We start from the raw sequence: 24,492 nt of genomic DNA, 5'->3' as shown, positions 1-24,492 counted from the left end.
AATCGCAAAGAAACAAATGAGAAAAAAAACACGTGGAAGTAAAGTATTGCTTCTCTTTCTTTGTTCCTGTTTGGGTTTTGTTTTTCAAAAATCCAAATCTGCTTTCTACGCCTTTTCGATGGCTAAATTGGATGAGATGATGGTTTGTTTTATGACTTCACCACAGATTGGCGGGAGTCACCATGTACAAAGTATATTCTCCTGCACTCGACGAAAAAGAAACACCAGAAATTAAGTGCCAGAATCCCAAAGACATTGCAGCCTCCCTCCCTCCCTCCCTCCCTCCCTCCCTCCCTCCCTCCCTCCCTCCCTCCCTCCCTCCCTCCCTCCCTCCCTCCCTCCCTCCCTCCCTCCCTCCCTCCCTCCCTCCCTCCCTCCCTCCCTCCCTCCCTCCCTCTTGTGTGTAATCCTCTGTACTCCTGGCTCTCTCCTTCCCAAAGTTACAACAGTGGTCAGGGGAGGCGAGTCTGACAGAGTGACAAACTTAGAGGTCAAACCGCAGGACAGATTCCAGATTCTGTCCCGAGCTGGGAGACGCCAGCCCCCTTCCCTCGCTCTGGGCCCTCTGGGAAGAGTCCAGGGCCCACATCCTGGGAACGTCGGGAAGGCCGGCTGCAGGGTTGCAGCCAACAGCCTCTTGGAATGAGAGAGAGAGAGAGAGAGAGAGAGAGAGAGGGCTCATAGGAAAAGTTCATAGGAAAAGGCTTGTCCACCCGCATGTGGCTGCAGATGACGATACCGTGGCGTTCTGGCAACGCAGGCGCCAAAATGTGTTGCAGTCAATCACGCCCCATGCCAAAGCGCGGTAGCATTCATTCATTAATCTTCCTCACGTCACATCCCTTTTTTGGGCTTTGACGTTTGGTGATGCAAATAATATAATAACAACAGCTTTCCATTTCCTTTTGTACATTTGATGTCCAGGTGAGTATTGAGGAAGAAAGTGTAGTTTACATGGGGTGGGAAGAGACTTTATGGGAAACAGAGTCTCACAGCAGCATTTCAGTTAACAACAAACAAACAGAAAGCCCCCGACTGTGCTCTGTAGCTACAGTCGCTGGACGGTAAAAACAACCGAAGAGGAGAAAGTTTGAACGAGAGAGAAAGAGAGGGAGAACATTTGAGAAAATTCCAGTGGAAGTTCATCCCAGGGAGGCTGCCTTGGATTTGGCCCGTGTAAAATGTTAAAAGTTCATGTTCCAACATTTCCAAAGGAGGAAGCTCCATCCACCTCCCCCTGAATCCTTCCCCACCCCTTAGTTTCAAACAGTAGTCGCCCTGCTGTACTGCAGTGCCAGGGGCGAGTACGCCTTGATGCGGACACACAGCTTGCCCCGGAGCCAGGGGTTCTGCAGCTCCAAGGGACAGAAGTCATCCTGGAGCCACTTCTCCCTGCCGTCCACCACCAGCACCAGTCCAAAGTGCTCCAGCTGCTCAGGGCTGTACAGACACTTCTCCCCCTCCGCTCCCCCTCCATTACTACTGCTACCGCTGAGGAGCCGGCGCGACACCGCGTTCATCTCCTGCACCACCAGCTGGACCATCTCCCTGGCCGACGTGCCTGGGGTCACCCGCAGCTGGGAGGGGGAGAGATGAGGGGAGGGGAGGGACAAAGAGTGGAAGAGAAAGAGGAACAGAGGCAGATTAAGCAGAATGTGATTGGTCAAAAGGGGTTTCAATGTTACACCTGAGTTATGACAGTTTTATAATTGGATACCCAAATGAAAGAGTTACCCAAACATGAACAACAATTCATTAAACCCGGACATCCTCAAGCCAAGTTCCACATACCTTGACACTGGTTTCCTTGGGTAGCCCGGTTCGGTACTGCGGGTACACCCGGAGCGTGGCGTGCCAGCCTTTCCTGTGGGCACCGGGCGAGGGGGAACCTGAGAGCCTCTGGGTGCCGCTGTCCTCTGACAGGGTGCGGACGGGGGGCTGGGGGTGCGGCAGGCATCGCTCAGCAGGGCAGCAGCGGTCCACAGAGGAGGGTCGGTGCCAGCGGCGGTGGGGGGAGGAGGATGGTGAGGGTGAGTGTGCAGTATGACCACCAGAGGGGAATTCAAGACTACTGGTTCTCACACAGAAGGCCTGCCTCTTCTCCGTGATCCTCAGAAGTTCGATCTGCCTGCTGGGTAGGATGAAGTCGCTGTCGAAGAGCTCCATGGGACCCCCCCTGCCCCTCCGCCTCTCCCCACCGGGCCCCCCTCCGCTCAGCCGTTGTTCGCCGGTAGGGCCTGTCTGGGGCTCCGAGGCCTGGAGCACGTCTGGGGTGGAGGCTCTCAGTGCTCCTGTCCCTGAACCCCCTCCAACCCCTCCTCCCACACCGCCGCCGGAGGAGGAGAGGGGCGAGGGCGGCAGAAGGTCCAACTCGCGGGGGCTCTGGGCACGGCTAGAGTCGTAGTCGCTGTCGGTGGTGAGGAAGACCTCAGAGGAACCCTCTTCATCTGAGAGACCGTGGAAGTCTTCTGTGGGGGAGAAACAAAAAACACAATTATTCATCTTTAGGTCAAACACACACAATCATTCCCCTGTGGGTAAAACACACACAATCATTCCCCTGTGGGTAAAACACACGCAATCATTCCCCTGTGGGTAAAACACACACAATCATTCCCCTGTGGGTAAAACATACACAATCATTCCCCTGTGGGTAAAACATACACAATCATTCCCCTGTGGGTAAAACATACACAATCATTCCCCTGTGGGTAAAACATACACAAGCATTCCCCTGTGGGTAAAACATACACAATCATTCCCCTGTGGGTAAAACATACACAATCATTCCCCTGTGGGTAAAACATACACAATCATTCCCCTGTGGGTAAAACACACACAATCATTCCCCTGTGGGTAAAACACACACAATCATTCCCCTGTGGGTAAAACACACACAATCATTCCCCTGTGGGTCAACCACACACAATCATTCCCCTGTGGGTAAAACACACACAATCATTCCCCTGTGGGTCAACCACACACAAGCATTCCCCTGTGGGTAAAACATACACAATCATTCCCCTGTGGGTAAAACATACACAATCATTCCCCTGTGGGTAAAACATACACAATCATTCCCCTGTGGGTAAAACACACACAATCATTCCCCTGTGGGTCAAACACACACAATCATTCCCCTGTGGGTAAAACATACACAATCATTCCCCTGTGGGTAAAACACACACAAACATTCCCCTGTGGGTAAAACATACACAATCATTCCCCTGTGGGTAAAACACACACAATCATTCCCCTGTGGGTAAAACATACACAATCATTCCCCTGTGGGTAAAACACACACAATCATTCCCCTGTGGGTAAAACACACACAATCATTCCCCTGTGGGTAAAACATACACAATCATTCCCCTGTGGGTAAAACACACACAATCATTCCCCTGTGGGTAAAACATACACAATCATTCCCCTGTGGGTAAAACATACACAATCATTCCCCTGTGGGTAAAACATACACAATCATTCCCCTGTGGGTAAAACACACACAATCATTCCCCTGTGGGTAAAACATACACAATCATTCCCCTGTGGGTAAAACATACACAACCATTCCCCTGTGGGTAAAACACACACAATCATTCCCCTGTGGGTAAAACATACACAATCATTCCCCTGTGGGTAAAACATACACAATCATTCCCCTGTGGGTAAAACTCACACAATCATTCCCCTGTGGGTACACAATCATTCCCCTGTGGGTAAAACATACACAATCGTTCCCCTGTGGGTAAAACATACACAATCATTCCCCTGTGGGTAAAACATACACAATCGTTCCCCTGTGGGTAAAACATACACAATCATTCCCCTGTGGGTAAAACATACACAATCATTCCCCTGTGGGTAAAACATACACAATCATTCCCCTGTGGGTAAAACACACACAATCATTCCCCTGTGGGTAAAACACACACAATCATTCCCCTGTGGGTAAAACATACACAATCATTCCCCTGTGGGTAAAACATACACAATCATTCCCCTGTGGGTAAAACTCACACAATCATTCCCCTGTGGGTACACAATCATTCCCCTGTGGGTAAAACATACACAATCGTTCCCCTGTGGGTAAAACATACACAATCATTCCCCTGTGGGTAAAACATACACAATCATTCCCCTGTGGGTAAAACATACACAATCATTCCCCTGTGGGTAAAACACACACAATCATTCCCCTGTGGGTAAAACATACACAATCATTCCCCTGTGGGTAAAACACACACAATCATTCCCCTGTGGTTAAAACATACACAATCATTCCCCTGTGGGTAAAACACACACAATCATTCCCCTGTGGGTAAAACATACACAATCATTCCCCTGTGGGTAAAACATACACAATCATTCCCCTGTGGGTAAAACATACACAATCATTCCCCTGTGGGTAAAACATACACAATCATTCCCCTGTGGGTAAAACATACACAATCATTCCCCTGTGGGTAAAACATACACAATCATTCCCCTGTGGGTAAAACATACACAATCATTCCCCTGTGGGTAAAACACACACAATAATTCCCCTGTGGGTAAAACACACACAATCATTCCCATGTGGGTAAAACACACACAATCATTCCCCTGTGGGTAAAACACACACAACCATTCCCCTGTGGGTAAAACACACACAACCATTCACCTTTGTATAAGCCACACATACACAAACAATCATTTATTTTCTCGTACACCACAAGGCTGTGTGACCAGGAGGAAGAGCCCCTTGCCCTATCTCTGCCCCCTATAAGATAGGTTCTCGGGGTCTTACCAGAGTGCTTGCGGCTGGGTTCGGGGGAGGGCATGGGTGAGGGAAGGTAGTCTGGCTGGGAGGAGGTGGAGCGGGGCGTGTCGGGCACTGCGTCCCTGGAGAAGTGGATGATCCAGCCCAGGGAAATGGCCCCGGTGGGCTGCTTGTAGCGGGCATACTGCAGGGCGTCCATGATCCACCGCGCCTCCCGCCACACCTCCTCCATTTGCTGTAATAGGGGGAAAGATGCAGGAAAAATACATTGTTAACTTTTAGTGCTCTTTCAAATGCAATATTGTTTACTTTTTTGTGCTCTTTGAAACGCCATGTGCTACAAATGAGCTCCAGGTGGTCTTTTAGCTCCTTGCGTGATGCTTGCTTAGCTCTGATATGACTGTAGTTTCCATTATTATGGAGCAATTGGAGACTACATCCAGATCAGGATATCTAGGTTACGGGAAGCTCAGCTAGGACTCCAACCTACCTGCATGTGCTCCTGGACCTGCTGGTGTTTCTGCTTGGCGGCGTGGAGCTCCGTCTCAGAGAAGGCCTCCCTCAGGGTCTGCTGGGACATGAGCGACTCCAGCTCCAGCAGGGCAGACACACGGCAGTATTGCCCTATGAAGCTGGGGCAGTAGGCATCAAAGTGAACTGTAGAGGGGGATAGAAAAGGGCACAGGACAGACTTAAAAAAAAAAAAAAAGTTACAATAGGCCAACCAATCGGATGTCAACTGAATGACTATAGTTGCATAAATAACAGTAATTGGAAGACATAAGGAAATCCTACTAGACAGAGCAGTACTGACCCAGCTCAAAGATCTGCAGAGGCAGGGTGAGGAAGCCTGATCGGGGGGAATAGGGGTTGTTCTGGCCGGGGGCCGTACACACGTCGTCTGAGGGGGGCAGCAGTAGTAGGAAGGACACCGTGTCCCCAAATTCCAACACCTCCTGGGCGTAGATACGGAAGTCCTGCACCTGGGACAACGGGACAGCATACTGAGTCACAACTATGACATTGATGACATGTAATGGATAGTAATGGATGGAAGGATGGGTGGATGGATGGATGGATGAGTGCTGACCTGGCTGACAGGGATGTTCATGTGGGCCATGAGGTCCTTGGCAGCGCTGCGTAGGTCCTGTAGGAGGCGGTGTGGAGCGCTCTGCACATCCTGGTCCATCTCCAGAGACTCCTCCAGAGAACTGAGGGCCTGCAGCCACTGCCACTCCTCCCTGATACACACACACACGCAAACACACACAGTTACAAATATATTACAGACAATGGCTAGTATATCAATAACAACACCATAACATGAAATCAATGAATTCCCTGATAAACCCCAGTGGCTGGTATCCAGGTACTTCACCTAGACACATTACAGTTGTCTCGTATCTTAGCATGACAGAGGACGTTGGGTAGCTTCTGAGGCACCAGGGCTCTGATCTGGTCCACAGAGCTACACAGCTTCAGGTAGCCCAGGTACAGGCCTGGGGAGAGGAGCTTCCTGCTCCGTCTGTGGTACGCCAGCTTCTCCTGAAATAGACGATGGGAACCAGACGGGGAAGGCATGAGACAGCCGTTGTTGACGTCTAGGATGGCCTTTGAAATAGTTTGTTTTTATGCCATTTATTTAGATAATGTTGTTGCTTTGAGGATCAGCTTGCACCAGTCTGTGGTCTTTTGTATTTTTTTGTTGGTTAATGTGAAATAATAACCGTACAATGCATTTCATATGTTTTCAATCATATCATTTGTTCATATTTGGCATCATAAGCCATATTTACAGTTTCTTTCTATTGCTTTGGTGCATTTTCACAAGTGTGTGGTACATTTTCACAATGCTTAGTACAAAATTCAAAACAGATCCTTAAAATGGCAGTTGCTTCAAAACTCTAAGCACAATTTCAGTTGACTAAGTACAGCACACAAAATCATACAGTCACTTTTTCACTAAACGTATGAATCAGTTTCATCTAGAAATTCACGTTTCAGATTTGCAATACGTGTTCATATAAAGTCATTGCTTTTCACAATGCAATGATCACATCACTTTTCTATGATTGTCTTCACATTTGTTCAAATACATGTTACTATTACTAAAGCCAACTGCTCTTAATTGATAATTGTTTGGTAAACCTATTGATTTGAAATTGGTAAGTCTACAACAGATTCTGAGAACTACTTAATGAAAATGTACGTTTGTAAAGTGCAGTGCATTCGGAAGGTATTCAGACCCCCTTGACTTTTTCCCACATCTTGTTACGTTACAGCCTTATACTAAAATGGATTACATTGTATTTTTCCCTCATCAATCTACACACTATACCCCATAATGACAAAGCACTTTTTTAAATGTTTGCAAATGTATTAAATAGAAAAAACTGAAATACAACATTTACATAAGTATTCAGACCCTTTACTCAGTACTTTGTTGAATCACCTTTGGCAGCGATTACAGCTTTGAGTCTTCTTGGATATGACACTACAAGTTTGGCACACCTTTATTTGGGGAGTTTCTCCCATTGTTCTTTGAAGATCCTCTCAAGTTCTGTCAGGTTGGATGGGGAGCGTCGCTACAAAGCTATTTAGCTATTTTCAGGTCTCTCCAGATATGTTTGATAGGGTTCAAGTCTGGGCTCGGGGTGGAACAGACTTGTCCCAAAGCCACTCCTCTGTTGTCCTGGCTGTGTGCTTAGTCTCATTGTCCTATTGGAAGGTAAAGTTTCATCACAGACTGAGGTCCTGAGCGCTCTGGAGCAGGTTTTCATCAAGGATCTCTCTGTACTCTCTCCGTGGTCCGTTCATTTTTTCCTCGATCCTGACTAGTCTCCCAGTCCCTGCCACTGAAAAACATCCCCACAGCGTGATGCTGACCCGTAGGGATGGTGCCAGGTTTCCTCCATATGTGATGCTTGGCATTCTGGCCAAAGAGTTCAATCTTGGTTTTATCAGACCAGAGAATCTTGTTTCACATGATCTGAGAGTCCTTTAGTTGCCTTTTGGCAAACTGAGGAGTGGCTTTTGTCTGCCCACTCTACCATAAAGGCCTGATTGGTGGATTTCTGCAGAGATGGTTGTTCTTCTGGAAGGTTCTCCCATCTCCTACAGAGGAACTCTGGAGCTCTATCAGAGTGACCAATGGGTTCTTGGTCACCACCCTGACCAAGTCCCTTCTCCCCCTAATAATCAATTTGGCCGGGTGGGCAGCTCCAGGAAGTGTCTTGGTGGTTCCAAATTTCTTCCATATGATAATGATGGAGGCCACTGTGTTCTTGGGGACCTTCAATGCTGCAGACATTCTTTGGTATCCTTCCCCAGATCAGTGCCTCGACACAATCCTGTCTCGGGGCTCTATGGACAATTCCTTTGACCTCATGGCTTGGTTTTTGCTCTGACACTCACAGTCGACTGTTGGACCCTATTTAGACAGGTGTGTGCCTTTCCAAATCATGTCCAATCAAATTGAATTTACCACAGGTGGACTCCAATCAAGTTGTAGAAACATTTCAAGGATGATCAAAGGAAACAGGATGTACCTACAGTAAGCTCAATTTCGAGACTCATAGTAAAGGGTCTGAATACTTATATAAATAAGCCATTTCTGTTTTTTATTTGTAACAAATTTACAAAAGTGTCTAAAAACCTGTTTCACTTTGTCATTAGGGAGCATTGTGTGTAAATTGATGAGGAAAATGTTTAATTTAATCCATTTTAGAATAAGGCTGTAACGTAACAAAATGTGGAGAAAGTCAAGGGGCGTCTGAATACTTTAAAATTGCGCTGTACGTCTGAAAGACTCTTATTTAAATGAATGGTGTTTCAGGGAATTTGAGCATACAGGAGATTACAGGAGCTGTTTTGCTGGCGTTGATCCATTGGACCTGATGTCTGCTGTGACTAAATGTCTGCCGTGACTGTGAGTCAACTGGACTAGCTTAATAGACTACTTAGACATGCACATTGGCATGACAGGCAGCGGATTGCCGTGTGTACAATTAAAATAAACACATACAATGTGATGAAGGGTAAATATAAGGAACTGTTTAATCTACATTGTGGTTTTGGTTTGGTATGAATGCAGCCTTAGCTTCTTTTGAACATGCTAATTTGTCGGCTGTTCAAATGAATACCTAAAGCTTACGTAATTGTCCTCAGATTCAAACTCAATCCAATTAGCTATTTCAAATGATTTCACCTTATTCTCTGGGGATTCTGTAATGTTTAAGGAAAAGGGTCTCGGTGTCACTAACGTTACATTGCTAAGCTCTAAACCCCAGAGGTTGTAGTGGGTTTGGGGGGACATACGTGGAGGGTGATGAGCAGCGTGTCCAGGGCCGTGGGCTCCTCGGGGGACGAGATGGATTTGCGTTGAAGCTGAAGCTTACACAGATGTGTCCACTTCACCCCGTCCAGACTGGGACACACGTTCATGTCCTTCAGCAACACCAGCAGAGCGTTGCCATGCTTGTCTTTGATTGGCTCAAAGTAAACCTGACCCAGGTCCTGAGTTCCCAGCATTCCCTGCAAAAACAGCCCCAAAAAGACCTTTTCAAAGACACATGGTTTTGACCAGAATCTGATGGTTTCAACTCACATTTGATGGTTCTGACCAATATTTGATCAATATGTCATGGTTTTGGAGAGGAGTATTTTTAATCAAGATTATATGGTTTTGACCATGTTATCAGTGGTAACTAGTGATAAATGACCACGAGTGCTTATAAGGGTGTTACTAACATTTACAGTTTTAGTCATTTAGCAGACGCTTTTATCCAGAGCGACTTACAGGAGAAATTAGGGTTAAGTGCCTTGCTCAATGGAACATCGGCAGATTTCTTTTACCTTGTCGGCTCGCCGATTCGAACAGGTGACCTTTCGGTTACTGTCTTAACGCTCTTAACCGCTAGGATATCTCCCGCCCATTTACAGTGTTATGTATTAAGGTGTTATGTCATGTTTATAACAGTATTGATGGGTAAAGGACGTACCTGTAGTTGGGATACGGCCTGCAGCATCTTGAGGCGTGTCTGGAGGGTGCAGGAGCAGGAAGACTGGGAGGGGCTGAGACACTGCTGCAGCCACGGAATCTCCTCCCATAGGTAGGACACCTGGGGATGGAGAAACGCACAAGCATTTAGGATCAAATGGCAATTACACAGTAATAATCAATTCTTGTTTATTTCTTTAGGACTCATTGAAGCAAGCAACTCTGAGTACCACGTTGTTAGCATGCTAGCAATTTTGTAGAATTCTTTGAAGTACTATAAGTCAGAATGTACCAACTGTTACCACCTAAGTTTCTACCAGGTAAATACCAGTGGAAACTGTCAAATGCGAATGGTTAGGTATGAAACTAGTCCGTACGTTACCTTAGTGAACCATAGGAAGTCCTGCATCAGTGAGCTGGAGTAGGAGTCATCTATCTCTACGATGGGGATCTGGTCCTCAGGCGTCACAAGTACGTTGTCATCTCGGTAGAATATAGACGTCAAGTAGAGACCTCTGGAGGACAATAACGACAAATCAGAGTCAGTTAGCTTTGATCAATTCTCCAAAGTCACTAATTCTCAACAGCACAATGAAGGTCTCCATGAACTATTAATTCTCACAATAGCCTATAGGTAGAATGGCATTTGAGATTATATTTTGTGGCATTCGTAGCATTTATACCAGTCAAAAGTTTGGACATACCTACTCATTCAAGGGTTTTTCTTTATTTTGACTATCTCATACATTGTAGAATAATACTGAAGACATCAACATAATGAAATAACACATATGGAATCATGTAGTAACCAAAAAAGTAACCAAACAAATCTAAATATAGTTTAGATTTGAGATTGTTCAAAGTAGCTACTCTTTGCCTTGATGACAGCTTTGCACACACTTGTCATTCTCTTAACCAGCTTCACCTGGAATGCTTTTCCAACAGTCTTGAAGGAGTTCCCACATATGCTGAGCACTTGTTGACTGCTTTTCCTTCACTCTGCGGTCCAACTCATCCCAAACCATCTCAGTTGTGTTGAGGTGGTGTGATTGTACAATTTGACCATGAAGGCCTGATTCACGCAGTCTCCTCTGAACAGCTGATGTTGAGATGTGTCTGTTACTTGAACTCCGTTCAGCATTTATTTGGGCTGCAATTTCTGAGGCTGGTAACTGTAATGAACGTATCCTCTGCAGCAGAGGTAACTCTGGGTCTTCCTTTCCTGTGGCGGTCCTCATGAGAGCCAGGTTCATCATAGCGCTTGATGGTTTTTGCGATTGCACTTGAAGAAACTTTCAAAGTTCTTGAAATGTTCTGCATTGACTGACCTTAATGTCGTCAAGCTGGTATTCCCCCCAGGGGTACGCGAAATGCTGTCAGGGGTACGGCAAATAAAAATGTGATTCACATTTTCAAACAGTCCATTTATATTTTCCAACGGGGCTATACATTTGGGTGAGTTTTGGGACAATGCTGGGGGAAAAGGCCAAAAAAAAGATACAGACAATGCCTTCATCAGTGACATGGCAGGAGATGTGTTGAAACAATTACTGCTGCACATACAAGCCAGTGAATTCTATGCGTTACAGCTGGATTAGTCAACAGACGTGGCGGGCCTGGCATAGCTCCTGGTATATGCCCGTTGCATTTATGGGGGGTCAATTAAGAAAGACATCCTCTTCTGCAAACCACTGGAAACCTGGACAACAGGAGAGGACATTTTTAAAGAACTGGACAGCTTTGTGACATCAAATGGACATTGGTGGTCAAGATGTGTTGGTATCTGTACTGATGGCGCAAAAGCCATGACAGGGAGACATAGCGGAGTGGTAATGAGTGTGCAAGCAGTTGCTCCCGACGCCACTTGGGTACAATGCAGCATCCACCGAGAGGCTCTTGCTGCCAAGAGTTTTCCCAAACTGACACCGTGCGCCTCACGGCATAACACGGTGCCTGCCAGATCCACCCCTCTCCACTGTAAGCACGGGGAGTTGGCTCAGGTCTCCTACCTGACTTAGCCACACTCCCCGTGTGCCCCCCCCCCATGACATTTTTGGGGCTGCCTCTCGTCCCCGCCGCACTGCCGTGCTGCCTCCTCATACCACCGTCGCTCAGCTTTAGCTGCCTCCAGCTCTGCCTTGGGGCGGCGAAATTCAACCCAGCCTGTGCACAAGGTCCTTCCCCTTCCAGAAGCTCCTCCCATGTCCATGAGTCCAGAGATTTCTACTGCTGCCCGATACCACGCTGCTTGGTCCTTGGTTGGTGGGTGATTCTGTAACGGTCGTTGGCGGTGGAAGAAGGTGAGGACCAATGCGCAGCGTGGTAAGTGTCCATATTTTTACTAAAGTAATAGAACACTGAACAAAAACAACAAAGTGAACGAACGAAACCGAAACAGTTCTGTCTGGTGCAGATACAAACACTCAACAGAAAACAGAACATAGACAACCCACCCAACTCACGCCCTGACCATACTAAAACAAAGACATAACAAAAGAACTAAGGTCAGAACGTGACACCTACCTTGTCACAACACAATTGATTGGCTCAAATGCATTAAGAAGGGGAAAAAAATCCACAAATGAACTTTTAACAAGGCACACCTGTTAATTGAAATGCATTCCAGGTGACTACCTCATGAAGCTGGTTGAGAGAATGCCAAGAGTGTTCAAAGCTGTCATCAAGGCAAAAGGGTGGCTACTTTGAAAAATCTCAAAAATAAAACATATTTGATTTTTAAACACCGTTTTGGTTACTACATGATTCTATATGTGTTATTTCATAGTTTTGATGTCTTCACTATTATTCTACAATGTAGAAAATAGTACAAACAAAGAAAAACCTTTAAATGAGTAGGTGTGTCCAAACTTTTGACTGGTACTGTAGGTGTGAAAATAAATAATCTCATGAAAGTGAAGATGGAAGGCAGGAGATATAAAGAAGGTGTAAAATGCTTAAATACCGTTTCAAGCTTTTGACAAATTTGCTGGTAGGCTGGAAGAGGTGGCGCAGGCTTTTGGATACGGAATGTTTCCTCACATGTGGAGGGGCTTTGCACTGCTCTGAAAGGATGAGAGGGTCAAGACAGTGATTAATAGAACTACTGTACCAAGCCAAAGACTCAGTAAGAATTCACAGTAAGGAATGGATACTGCATCCTGTGTCCCACAGCTTAGGTGTATGCACAGTAGTGTAGTGGAATGTGTTGGTCATTTCATGTGTTCTATTCAGGTTAGGTCAGTTGACACATTCACACACACGCTGAAGCAGACTATAGGGCCAGAGGAAACCAGCCATTCTAAGTGCAGTCACAAAGGGGGGCTGTGTGTGTGTGTCTGTGTGTGTGTGTGTGTGTGTGTGTGTGTGTGTGTGTGTGTGCGTGCGTGCGTGTGTGTGTGTGTGTGTGTGTGTGTGTGTGTGTGTGTGTGTGTGTGTGTGTGTGTGTGTGTGTGTGTGTGTGTGTGTGTGTGTGTGTGTGTGTGTGTGTGTTTACCTGGACAGACAGGAGGTGTCAGAGCCTGCCGTATATAGATATAGAGACCTAAAAAGACGTACTGGGGGGGACGGAGGGTGGGGCAGGGGGTTACAGGAGAAGGAGGTGGAGGGGGTAACCCTTCGTCTTTCACTGACAGGGAGGTCAGTTCTCTCTGAGGGGACATGTTTATTTTTAGTGGGCCTGGAGGGGGGGGGGGGGGGGGGGCAAGTGAGATAATGTGCTTTACAATTCATTAGAACCTGCGGGGTCCCCCCCCCTACACAGAAGCCCTGAGGCAATCTCACTCCGGCTCAGGCCACTTAAGTCAATAAATCCCCTATTCAGGAGAAATGAACACATTTTATTTTCATGAGACGAGTCGTGGTGGAATAACAAGAAAACGAGCTGCAGTTCACCTCACCCCCCCCCCCTTACTAGAGCCCCCCCCTCTCCAACAGCCCTCTTACCGCCCTGACACTGAGTAAGACAGACAGGTATAGCCGTCCGCTGGGGTGCCTGTGTTAGTCAAGGCCCCTTTCACAGTTTAATTAATAGTGTTTGGAGAAGGGGGGTGCGGGTGGGCAGTTTGGGGGGGGGGGGCAGACAGGGGTCCTGGAGGCCTGTAGGGGGACCAGGCTGCAGCCAGTCAGTGTTAATTTATAGCCCTCAAACTAGAGTCAAGGCTCCGTCTCTACAAGAACAACAAACATGACCTGGGACAGACGACCTCGGCTACCGTGCGTGAACTGGAAAAGCCTGGCCAGGGGACTGAATGCTGACTATTATATAGATTATTACTGATGACTATACATGACATGCTACATACATTATATCATTATGCTATATGTATATATAGTAGGCATAGTATACACTGCTACTCCCCTGATTACTATATGTGACATGTTACGTCATTATGCTATGTATATACAGTAGGTATATACGTTTATACATAGTAATAGTTTACTATACAGTATATGCATATACTATATATCCTACCATTTCAATATAGGGCTGAGCTGAGCTGACTGACTGACTGACTGTTTTGTTGTGAAACTGGATTCACAACCACCAGAGGAAATCTTCTATGTTATCAGGCCTTAACATTCAATTACCGAGCCAATTTACTGTCAGAGGTATTTTGGAAACAAAAGCAAAAGGAGCAATTGAACAAGAAGCATAAACCAAAGCACAGTGGAGCATTGAGTGAGATCTCCAAGATATATTTGCCATTGATTATGCTCCCACTCCAAGTGAGAGACCAAGGAACATTATTCAGTTTGGGAAAACTGCTTACTTATGAAAAGATGGGGGTTCATTTCAGTGTGGCACAAAGTGTTCAGGACTCAAGTTTCCCTTAACCACAGACCTAGGATCAGACTACTACAGCCCCGGTCTAACCTTAACATTAAGGAGGATTCAGAAAGGTCTGATCCTGTATAAGTAGTAGAGATGACTGATACTACATGTTGAGGTAGCCGAGAAGAGAAGACGGGGAGACTCTTTATACCGTGGCACACACAGTGGCGGTGCGTCTCTTTAATCTGTCCCAGTAGCTGGTCTAGCGCCTCCTTCTGTCCCCGCTGGCGAGGTGCGCGGCCGTCAATCTCCCTCCAACCTGCAGATACATACAGACACAATGAACAATAAATACAAATGTGGTGCCACCTGGGGTGCCACCGACAGCCATTGTGCCCTTGAGCAAGGCACATACACCGCAAACTGTGCCAGTGAACTATCAATGTCATAAACCTGCATTACATGGAAATAGGGGGGGGGGGGACATAGTGTGTGTCAGTGCCACCTCAGTGTGAGAAAGCTGTGGTTGGCTAAGAGGGAGAGACAGCTCCAGTGTCTGCTGCTGCTGCCACTTGGAGTGAGCCGACTGAGAGCACTCAGTGTGTGCAGACCTGTCCCTCCCTCTCCCCCCTATACATACGCGGGCACACGGCGACTGAGAGATGCAGGAGTGCAACACGCCACACGCCTCACCCCGCCCACATACTGGACGCACACACACCCACGCATACACACACAGCGCCTACAGTACACAAACACACACACGCACACACACATGCACACACGCACACACACGCGCACACACACACGCACGCACACACACACACACACACACACGCACACACACACACACACACAGCCTACAGTACACAAACACACTGTACACCCCCCTACACACACACACACACACACACACACACACACACACACACACGCACGCGCACACCGCCTACAGTACACAAACACACTGCACACCCCCCTACACAGACAGACACACTACACATCACTCCCTCAGTCCCACTGTATACACAAGGGGTAAACAGTTTAGTATAGACTCTCCCTCTAGATAGAGAGAGTGTGGCAGCAGTGGCCCGCAGAGGAGTAGAAAAGGAAGGAGGGAGGGAGGATGATGTGCTGGTGATAAGACGGCAGCAACAGTGGCGTCTTGGTTATCCCCCGTGGGCCCCTGGAGGCTGGGTGAAACACCGTGAGCTCTATTCCCGGAAAGGTTCCTGTCCTGACTGGACAACTAGCCTCTTTAATGGCCCCGGGCGGAGAGAGAGGTCCTCGTATAAGGGCCCCACTGTTGGGCCTTTACGGCCCCAGCTCTCACAGACATGCAAATATTTCCAGTGGTAGCCCCAGATGGAAAACACAAACACGCAACCATCGAAATTAGCTCGAAGGGAGGGGAGAGAGGTGGGAAGGGGGTGGTTGGGGGGAGAGAGAGGGAAAGCCCAGGCTGACTCTCTCTCTCTCACTTTCTCTCTCTTTTTCTCTCTCTCTCTCTCTCTCTCTCTCTCTCTCTCTCTCTCTCTCTCTCTCTCTCTCTCTCATATATACAGGGAGAGATACAGACATGCTCTACACACTATACAGACTTGCACAGGCAAATTCATACACACTTTGGTATGTTTGTATGTGTTTACACCTTTTTACACAAGCACAGAAACACACAAACATGCTTAAAATGAACACACACAAACAAGTGCAGACAAACAAATACACAATAAAACATACACATCGAACGTGTTCCAAACGCAGAGGTACACAATGTCTATTCTGCTGTCATACACTGCAGTTTCCTTTCGCTCTCTCTCCCACCATGGACATTCAGTTTGGTCAGGTGTTGAAAGGAAAAGTCAACAGCAGTTGACGCACTTTGAGGTTTTTACGCACAAGCTCTAAAACTCATCCCACACCACGATGTCGGGAATCCCACTCGGAATGTGGAAACGACTGCGGGTCGGGTACATCTCAATATTCTAATTTGGCTTCCTCTCCTCGTGTCCTAACTGGGAGAGAGAGAGAGAGAGATCGAGAGATCAAGAGATCGAGAGAGTGAGAAAGAGACAGTGAGAGACAGGAAGAGACAGACTTTGAAAGACTGAGAGGGAAGGAGAGAAATAGAGAGAAGGAGAGAGGCCGGGGTGTTCTGACCATTCATCTCCTCAGCTGTTGACTTGACTGTTGACACCACCCATTGGCTGATCTCATTAGTCACACAGCTAAGGTTACACACACTGACGTCCGGCATTAGACGGGGGTCCGGTACCCTGCTTCAGGCCGGGGGGGTCTAGCTGCCAACCACCAACCACCTAACCACCCAATACCATGGAAGTTGGTAAGAGGGAGTTAAGCAACGCTGAAATGACGTTGGCGTTGGAAATTCGGCTCAGACGACACGCTTGATGCGGGTTCAATGAGAACAGCCCGACGCACGAACGGACACACAGATGAGGGGATAGAAAGGTGGACTTACTGGAAGGGGAGGCGCAGGATGGGGTGGAGTTCTGGGCAGGACCCCATCCCTTCATGTTGAAGGCAGACACCTGGAAATAGTAATATTCTCCCTGCCACAGAACAACACAAAGAGATGGTATTAACACAACGCACAATGAAATAATAAAATACATGAAGTACGTGAAACAAAATAAAGGAAATATTATGAATTATTTGCAGATAAAGTGTCACTAATAGTGATGCAGTTGACAAATGATGTGTTCTCTTTCATAGCATATACATTGGGCGGTAATGTTTGTCCCTGCATGTCCTCATACTGTCTGTGTGTGTGTGTGTGTGTGTGTGTGGGTGGCATGGCGACAGAGCCTAGAGGACCTATATGCACCGGGGGATTTCTCCTGCACAATAATGTCCCCGGAGCGTCTGTCTGTCTATGTGCCCGTCTAAAATGAAAACCATAAATCAGGTTATATATTGCGTGCGTGTGTGTCTGGCTGAGCTCCCTTATGCAATGACGGGAGCTGAGATTTTAAACAATGAAATGTGTTTGAGCAGTTTATTTTACAGAGCTCTAACTCTTTCTGCCCTAATTTAAATGTGTGTGTGCGTGTTATGTGTGTGTGTGTGTTTATAGTGTGCGTGCTCAGATGACTAGTGACTAGAAAGGAAAGAGAATTTTTGGAGTACAGAAGTATCACATGATAAAAGGCCTTAACAATGTGACATCTAACCGAGTGGCTCAGACACATATGTGATTCCTATCATGGCCCTTCATGTGGAATAGTGGCCTTCCAAATGTTTTTATCGGTTAAAGCTACCAGCTGTTGGAAAGCTAACTGTTGTGTTTTTGTGTGTTGCTTTCTCACCCGTAAATGGGGAAAGTGTAGCTGTATGCCATCGCTGGCTGCCTTTATAAGGCCTGAGGTGGAAGCAGTGGAAATTTGGTTTTCAGACACATGGGAAAGTGTCGATCTGACTGAGACATGGTGACATTTTGACATTCTGATTGAGCATCACTCTGATGTGATGGGCCTGCGTGTGTGTTTGTGTGTGTGTGTGTGTGTGCGCGTGTGCGTGTGTGCGTTTGCGTGTGTGCGTGTGTGTGTGTGTGTGTGTGTGTGCGTGTGTGTGTGTTTGCCTCTCTAGCTGAGGTATTTAACTTGGATGTAAGATTTGATGGAAATGAAATTATTCATTGATAGCTGGGGGAGAAAAACATCAGTGCTTTGGAATAGCCCTGTGTTGTGTTCAGTAGGGAAAAAACGGAGTGAACCAGGTATGCCAGCAGCATACCACCCTGCATCCCACTGCTGGCTTGCTTCTAACCCCCCCCCCCCCCCCCCCCCAAAAAGGACAGTGATTGGGGACATTGCCTTGTGTAGGGTGATGTCTTTCAGATGGAACGTTAAACAGATGTCCTGACTCTCTGTGGTCACTAAAGATCGCATGGCACTTATTGTAAGAGTAGGGGTGTTAACCCTGGCTGAATTTCCCCATCTGGCCCTTATACCATTACGGTTACCTAACCGTCCCCAGCATACAACTGGCTCATTCATCTCCCCTGTAACTATTCCCCAGGTCGTTGCTGTAAATGAGAATGTGTTCTCTGTCAACTTACCTGGTTAAATAAAAGGTGCTATCTAAACTTGTCCAATTAGAGTGTAGAATGCTGTTTTTTGTTGCAAAGCGTTTTGGTATGGCGTGCCCTACTGAACATAAATATATACTCACGCGTGTGAGGTCGGTGATGTTGCACTGCAATAGACTGGTGTCCTCTACTAGCGCCTCACCCAACAGAGGACTGAGGGAAGGGGATCTGCTCCAACTCACTGTGGAGAGCGCACACACACAGTTACATTAGTGCATTTCGTACCTACTTTCGTACCTACTTTCCTCCCAGCCTCTGTAGGATAATAAACATGACTTCATGTCAGGTGCTGACCTTTGTACTTGGTGACTACTGCAGAGTTGACACTGAGAGGCTCCTGGAAGTCCACCCTCAGACTGGAGCTGCTACTGACAGACAGACGGACAGAGCTGGGAACATCCGGAGGGCCTGTGGACGGACAAACATCTTCATATTATCCGGTATTGTTGGCTTTTTAGGGCTTCAACAGTGTTATTCAGTGAGTCAGCGAGAGTCAATCAGGGCTGACAAAAAGTCATAAATGTTCATGAATATGTCACATACCCAGCACTCCCTGGAAAACAGGGAAAAGAGTTGCTGTGTGGACGATTGTGGTTCAATCAAGATCAACTAAATTGATATCGCACTTTACAATCATTCATCAGTCGACTTGAGGTAACACAGTTACATACAGTGTTTAATCACCCAAAGATGTATTTTTTTTCTTTATTCATAATCATAACACGCACCTTCCACTATCTGAAGAATAGTGTTTGAGTGGCTGAGAAAAGCCTACAAAATGTGTCTGGTCATAAAAGCATGGAGTATGTAAAGTAATGAAGAACTCCTCTATGCATCAAAGTCCAGATTGAGTAGGGTGTAAAGGGGCTGTCTGTCTACCTACCACCACGCGTGTCAAGAAATGCCTATAAAAAGTTAAAGAGGGAACATAGACGCACTACACACACACACCCCAGACGCGCGAGCACACACACACACACGCACGCATGCACACATAGGCCTACTCACACATGCATGTGCTCAGACATATAAGCATGAACACACACGCTTGGGTGTATACACACACACACCCCGCTCTGTCCCAGCCATCACAACGTGGAACCTATTAACAGCTCAGCCCAGACAGAATGCCACCAACAACAAAAAAAGAACCAAAAAAATTGAAATCAAGGCGACGCTGGAAAGATCTGGGCCCCAACTGTACTTCAAGTGGAGCCTAGCACATGATCTCTGGCTCCAAAATATCTAACGCACACACACGCACGTGCACGCGCACATACGCACACACGCACACACACACACACACCCACACGCACACACGCACACACACACACACACAGCATATTTTACAATTAAGTGACACAAAGCAGAGCCCCCTATGTGTGTATTACGTGTGTTGTGGCGTGTGTGTCCGTGTGTGTGTGTGTGTCTACTAACTGGCATGCTCAAAGCCCGTCTGCATGCGTCTGAAGAGCCGGTGCCTCCACTCCCAGGCCTTGAGTTGCCTCTCATGGTCCGACGCCTCCCGCTCCCCGGGGAACTCACTCCGCACCTGGGCCTGCAAGTCCCCCACACGCTGCTCGGCCTCACGGACCAACGTGGCCAGGTGCACCGCACGGCCCTCCAGGCTCACAACTGCAGGGCACAAACACACACCGTTGTAATTTGGATTACACACTAAGGCAACGATCGACACATTGCCAGCCGTGCGCTTGGGAATAATAGCATCCCTTTTGGGCGAATAAAGCATCGCGCAGGTGTCCTTTCATTCAAAGAAAACCTCCCCCTCTTTTCCCATAATCCACTGGTAAAACCCTCAAGCCTTTTTAATGTCTCTGTTTGTCAGAGGCACTAACGCAAATTCCTCATTAAATCCCATTTAACTGCGCAGTCACTCTTTAAGGGTGACATCATTCAGAGTTAAAATGACAGAGAAAATGGGGTCATGAAACAAAGTGCGGACAGGCGGGGTTTGGGTTTCTCTGTGGTGCAGGGATTTCAAGGGGACACCCAAAATGATGAGAAAACTGTTTGTCGGCGCGGTAAGACAAGAGGTTTAACCACGTTATTATAGTTCAGCCTGGCTTACTACCTAGCTCGGTCTCCCTGACTCAAAGTGGGTCTTGAGTGAACTTCAACATGTCACCGTGTCTCACTTCACTGTGTTCGTGCATTTCTCCGTACGTCTCACTGTGTTTCGTTTGTGTTTCTTTGTACCATCTGAGCCACAGGGGACGACCACTATGAGTCTATATGGTGTCTATGAATGCCTATGTCTGTCTCTCTATGTCTGTGTCCGAGACAGTATGTCTACAGTATGTCTCAGTACGTCTCTGTCTCAGGGAGCCGCAGACAGGCTCTCTGAAGTCTCCTGCAGCAGAATCAATGGCTTTTCGGGAGCTTTCGTTCAAAGCCCAACGAAAGCACTGCATTGTCTTTGATCTCAATTCTCCTCAGATGGAGTTTGATTAGAACGCTCTTATAAAAACGCCGACGCGGTATCCTGGTTGGGGTTTGACGGGAGAACCCTTTATTTCTCTCCTCCTCCCTCCCTCTTTCTCTTTCCCTCTCTTTTTTTCTTCATGTGTTGTTTGGGCTCCGGAGAGCAATCAAAGAGCAAACTTCAGTAAACACCACTTTCCATTCAAGTGTTTTCAATTTGGTGATACCTTTATAAAAACGCCTGGATAGGTTCTGGAAAGGGAGCGCAAACACATAGTCTGGGAGTGCTCGGCGAGTCCTAATCATTAGCAGAGGGTGAGACGGTGGAGGCTGCTAGATCACAGGCGGCAGAACCTTGTGAAGATGACTAATATTGCATCATAATGCCATAACGACGCCCCCTTTTGCACCATTATGTTTTTCGGCTTTCGCTCTTTCCTCGCTCACTGCCAGACTGAGAGACAACAACAGTCAACTTTGACTTGCTCTCCAGTGTAGGAGCGCGCGGTTGTTTGAGCGCGTCGTGAGAGGCTGGTCGTTCTGCTTACTGTGACAGCTGCTCTGGTTGCCGTGGCAGCGGGGGTGGTTTCCATGACGACGGCCGTTCTTGCCGGAGTGAGGATTAAAGTTACTTTTAGACGCTGATCTAAAGTCAGTTTTGCATTCTAAGAGTTATGATTTGGGGAGGGCAAGCTGATCCTAGATATGTACCAAAAGGACCTATTCTACTCCTACTGTACATGAGGATGGAGCATGCTCCATATGTTCTTTAATAAACAACTGTTATGATGCTGTAAGCCAAGGAGCAGGCAAGCAGGTGAACAGACAGAAAGTCAGACAGAACGAATACAGCTAGTCTGCCAGTCAGCCAGCCAGAACAGGTACCCACAGTGGGGGCTCTCCTTGGCTCCGGCGCGGAGCAGCAGCCTGGCCATGGGTACGTTGTTGGTCATGACTGCGATGTCCAGGGGCAGCAGGCCCTCACTGTTAGGGGTGTTGAGGTCCAGCTCCTCCATACTGTACTGGGACAGGAGTAGCTGCACCAGGTCCATCTCTTGGTGCTCCACCGCCTCGAACAGCGCCTCGTTACTCTGGAACTGACACACATCAACACATGTTTAATGAGGTGTTAGGGGCTTGTGTTGTGTCTGTATTGTGTCTGTGTTGTGTCTGTGATGAGTCTGTATCTTGCATGTGTCTCATCTGTATTTCGTTTTGAGTCTGTGTTGATTCTGTATTGAGTCTGCGTTGATTCAGTATTGAGCCTGTGTTGATTCTGTATTGAGTCTGCGTTGATTCTGTATTGAGCCTGTGTTGATTCAGTATTGAGCCTGCGTTGATTCTGTATTGAGTCAGTGTTGATTCTGTATTGAGTCAGTGTTGATTCTGTGTTGATTATGTATTGAGCCTGTGTTGATTCTGTATTGATTCTGTGTTGATTCTGTATTGAGCCTGTTTTGATTCTGTATTGAGCCTTTGTTGATTCTGTATTGAGCCTGTGTTGGTTCTGTATTGATCCCTTGTTGATTCTGTATTGAGCATGTGTTGATTCTGTATTGAGTCTGTGTTGTTACTGTATTGCACCTGTGTTGATTCTGTATTGAGCCTGTGTTTATTCTGTATTGAGCCAGTGTTTATTTTGTATTGAGTCTGTGTTGATTCTGTATTGAGCCGGTGTTGATTCAGCATTGAATCTGTGTTGAGACGTTGTTAATTCTGTATGGAGCCTGTTCTGATTCTGTATTGAGTCTGTGTTGTTACTGTATTGCACCTGTGTTGATTCTGTATTGAGCCTGTGTTTATTCTGTATTGAGCCAGTGTTTATTTTGTATTGAGTCTGTGCTGATTCTGTATTGAGCCGGTGTTGGTTCAGCATTGAATCTGTGTTGAGCCGTTGTTAATTCTGTATGGAGCCTGTTCTGATTCTGTATTGAGCCTATGTTGATTCTGTGTTGAGCCTGTGTTTAACCTGTATTTACCCTGTGTTGAGCCTGTGTTTAACCTGTATTGACCCTGTGTTGAGCCTGTGTTTAACCTGTATTGACCCTGTGTTGAGCCTGTGTTTAACCTGTATTGACCCTGTGTTGAGCCTGTGTTTAACCTGTATTGACCCTGTGTTGAGCCTGTGTTTAACCTGTATTGACCCTGTGTTGAGCCTGTGTTTAACCTGTATTGACCCTGTGTTGAGCCTGTTTTTAACCTGTATTTACCCTGTGTTGAGCCTGTGTTTAACCTGTATTGACCCTGTATTGAGCCTGTGTTTATTCTGTATTGAGCCAGTGTTTATTTTGTATTGAGTCTGTGCTGATTCTGTATTGAGCCGGTGTTGGTTCAGCATTGAATCTGTGTTGAGCCGTTGTTAATTCTGTATGGAGCCTGTTCTGATTCTGTATTGAGCCTATGTTGATTCTGTGTTGAGCCTGTGTTTAACCTGTATTTACCCTGTGTTGAGCCTGTGTTTAACCTGTATTGACCCTGTGTTGAGCCTGTGTTTAACCTGTATTGACCCTGTGTTGAGCCTGTGTTTAACCTGTATTGACCCTGTGTTGAGCCTGTGTTTAACCTGTATTGACCCTGTGTTGAGCCTGTGTTTAACCTGTATTGACCCTGTGTTGAGCCTGTGTTTAACCTGTATTGACCCTGTGTTGAGCCTGTTTTTAACCTGTATTTACCCTGTGTTGAGCCTGTGTTTAACCTGTATTGACCCTGTGTTGAGCCTGTGTTTAACCTGTATTGACCCTGAGTTGAGCCAGTGTTTAACCTGTATTGACCCTGTGTTGAGCCAGTGTTTAACCTGTATTGACCCTGTGTTGAGCCAGTGTTTAACCTGTATTGACCCTGTGTTGAGCCAGTGTTTAACCTGTATTGACCCTGTGTTGAGCCTGTGTTTAACCTGTATTGACCCTGTGTTGAGCCAGTGTTTAACCTGTATTGACCCTGTGTTGAGCCAGTGTTTAACCTGTATTGACCCTGTGTTGAGCCTGTGTTTAACCTGTATTGACCCTGTGTTGAGCCAGTGTTTAACCTGTATTGACCCTGTGTTGAGCCAGTGTTTAACCTGTATTGACCCTGTGTTGAGCCTGTGTTTAACCTGTATTGACCCTGTGTCCATCACCATAGTGGACTTGCGGAGGCGCTCCTTATCGCCCCGTCCCGACACAACACTGTCCTCCAGGCCAGGCAGGTTGCCCACACGGAACTTCCCTGACAGGTTCCGGTAAAGGCGACGGGCGGCACTGGGGGATGACAGACTGGTGGACTTGTTCCGGATGGGAGGAGGATGAGGCTCTCGCATCTCTCGCTGGTTCATCTTGGCTGAGTCGGCCCTGTGGGGAGACAGGGGAGGGGTTGGATAGGGGCAGAGGAGGGCGAAAGGTTTTGGTGAGTATTAGTATCAATTCTATCGG

The 24,492-nt window shown here is 47.0% G+C and overlaps 1 protein-coding gene across 3 annotated transcripts in view; it reads right to left on the bottom strand.

Moving 5' to 3' along the window:
* Window positions 1–402: 402 nt before the first annotated feature.
* ankfn1b (ankyrin repeat and fibronectin type III domain containing 1b) overlaps window positions 403–24,492 on the bottom strand; it is a 248,155-nt gene continuing 224,065 nt past the window's right edge. For 2 of the 3 annotated variants that reach the window (XM_031799412.1, XM_031799414.1), the window contains 18 exons: window positions 24,177–24,411; window positions 21,975–22,182; window positions 20,081–20,278; window positions 18,938–19,051; window positions 18,727–18,824; window positions 17,015–17,105; window positions 14,744–14,851; window positions 12,724–12,823; window positions 10,144–10,276; window positions 9,763–9,882; window positions 9,080–9,295; window positions 6,141–6,307; window positions 5,853–6,003; window positions 5,577–5,745; window positions 5,253–5,419; window positions 4,790–4,997; window positions 1,792–2,468; window positions 403–1,577 (listed from right to left, as the gene is read on the bottom strand). In XM_031799412.1, the coding sequence (XP_031655272.1) occupies window positions 1,263–1,577; window positions 1,792–2,468; window positions 4,790–4,997; window positions 5,253–5,419; window positions 5,577–5,745; window positions 5,853–6,003; window positions 6,141–6,307; window positions 9,080–9,295; window positions 9,763–9,882; window positions 10,144–10,276; window positions 12,724–12,823; window positions 14,744–14,851; window positions 17,015–17,105; window positions 18,727–18,824; window positions 18,938–19,051; window positions 20,081–20,278; window positions 21,975–22,182; window positions 24,177–24,411 (3,475 nt within the window). In that variant the 3' untranslated portion in view covers window positions 403–1,262. The remainder of the gene's footprint in view (window positions 1,578–1,791; window positions 2,469–4,789; window positions 4,998–5,252; window positions 5,420–5,576; window positions 5,746–5,852; window positions 6,004–6,140; window positions 6,308–9,079; window positions 9,296–9,762; window positions 9,883–10,143; window positions 10,277–12,723; window positions 12,824–14,743; window positions 14,852–17,014; window positions 17,106–18,726; window positions 18,825–18,937; window positions 19,052–20,080; window positions 20,279–21,974; window positions 22,183–24,176; window positions 24,412–24,492) is intronic. The other variant, XM_031799413.1, reaches the window with a different exon arrangement.

This window comes from Oncorhynchus kisutch, linkage group LG20, assembly GCF_002021735.2.
Source record: "Oncorhynchus kisutch isolate 150728-3 linkage group LG20, Okis_V2, whole genome shotgun sequence".
Lineage (NCBI taxonomy): Eukaryota > Metazoa > Chordata > Actinopteri > Salmoniformes > Salmonidae > Oncorhynchus > Oncorhynchus kisutch.
Note: the sequence above shows the minus strand (reverse complement) of the source record. Positions and strands in the feature narration are given on the sequence as shown.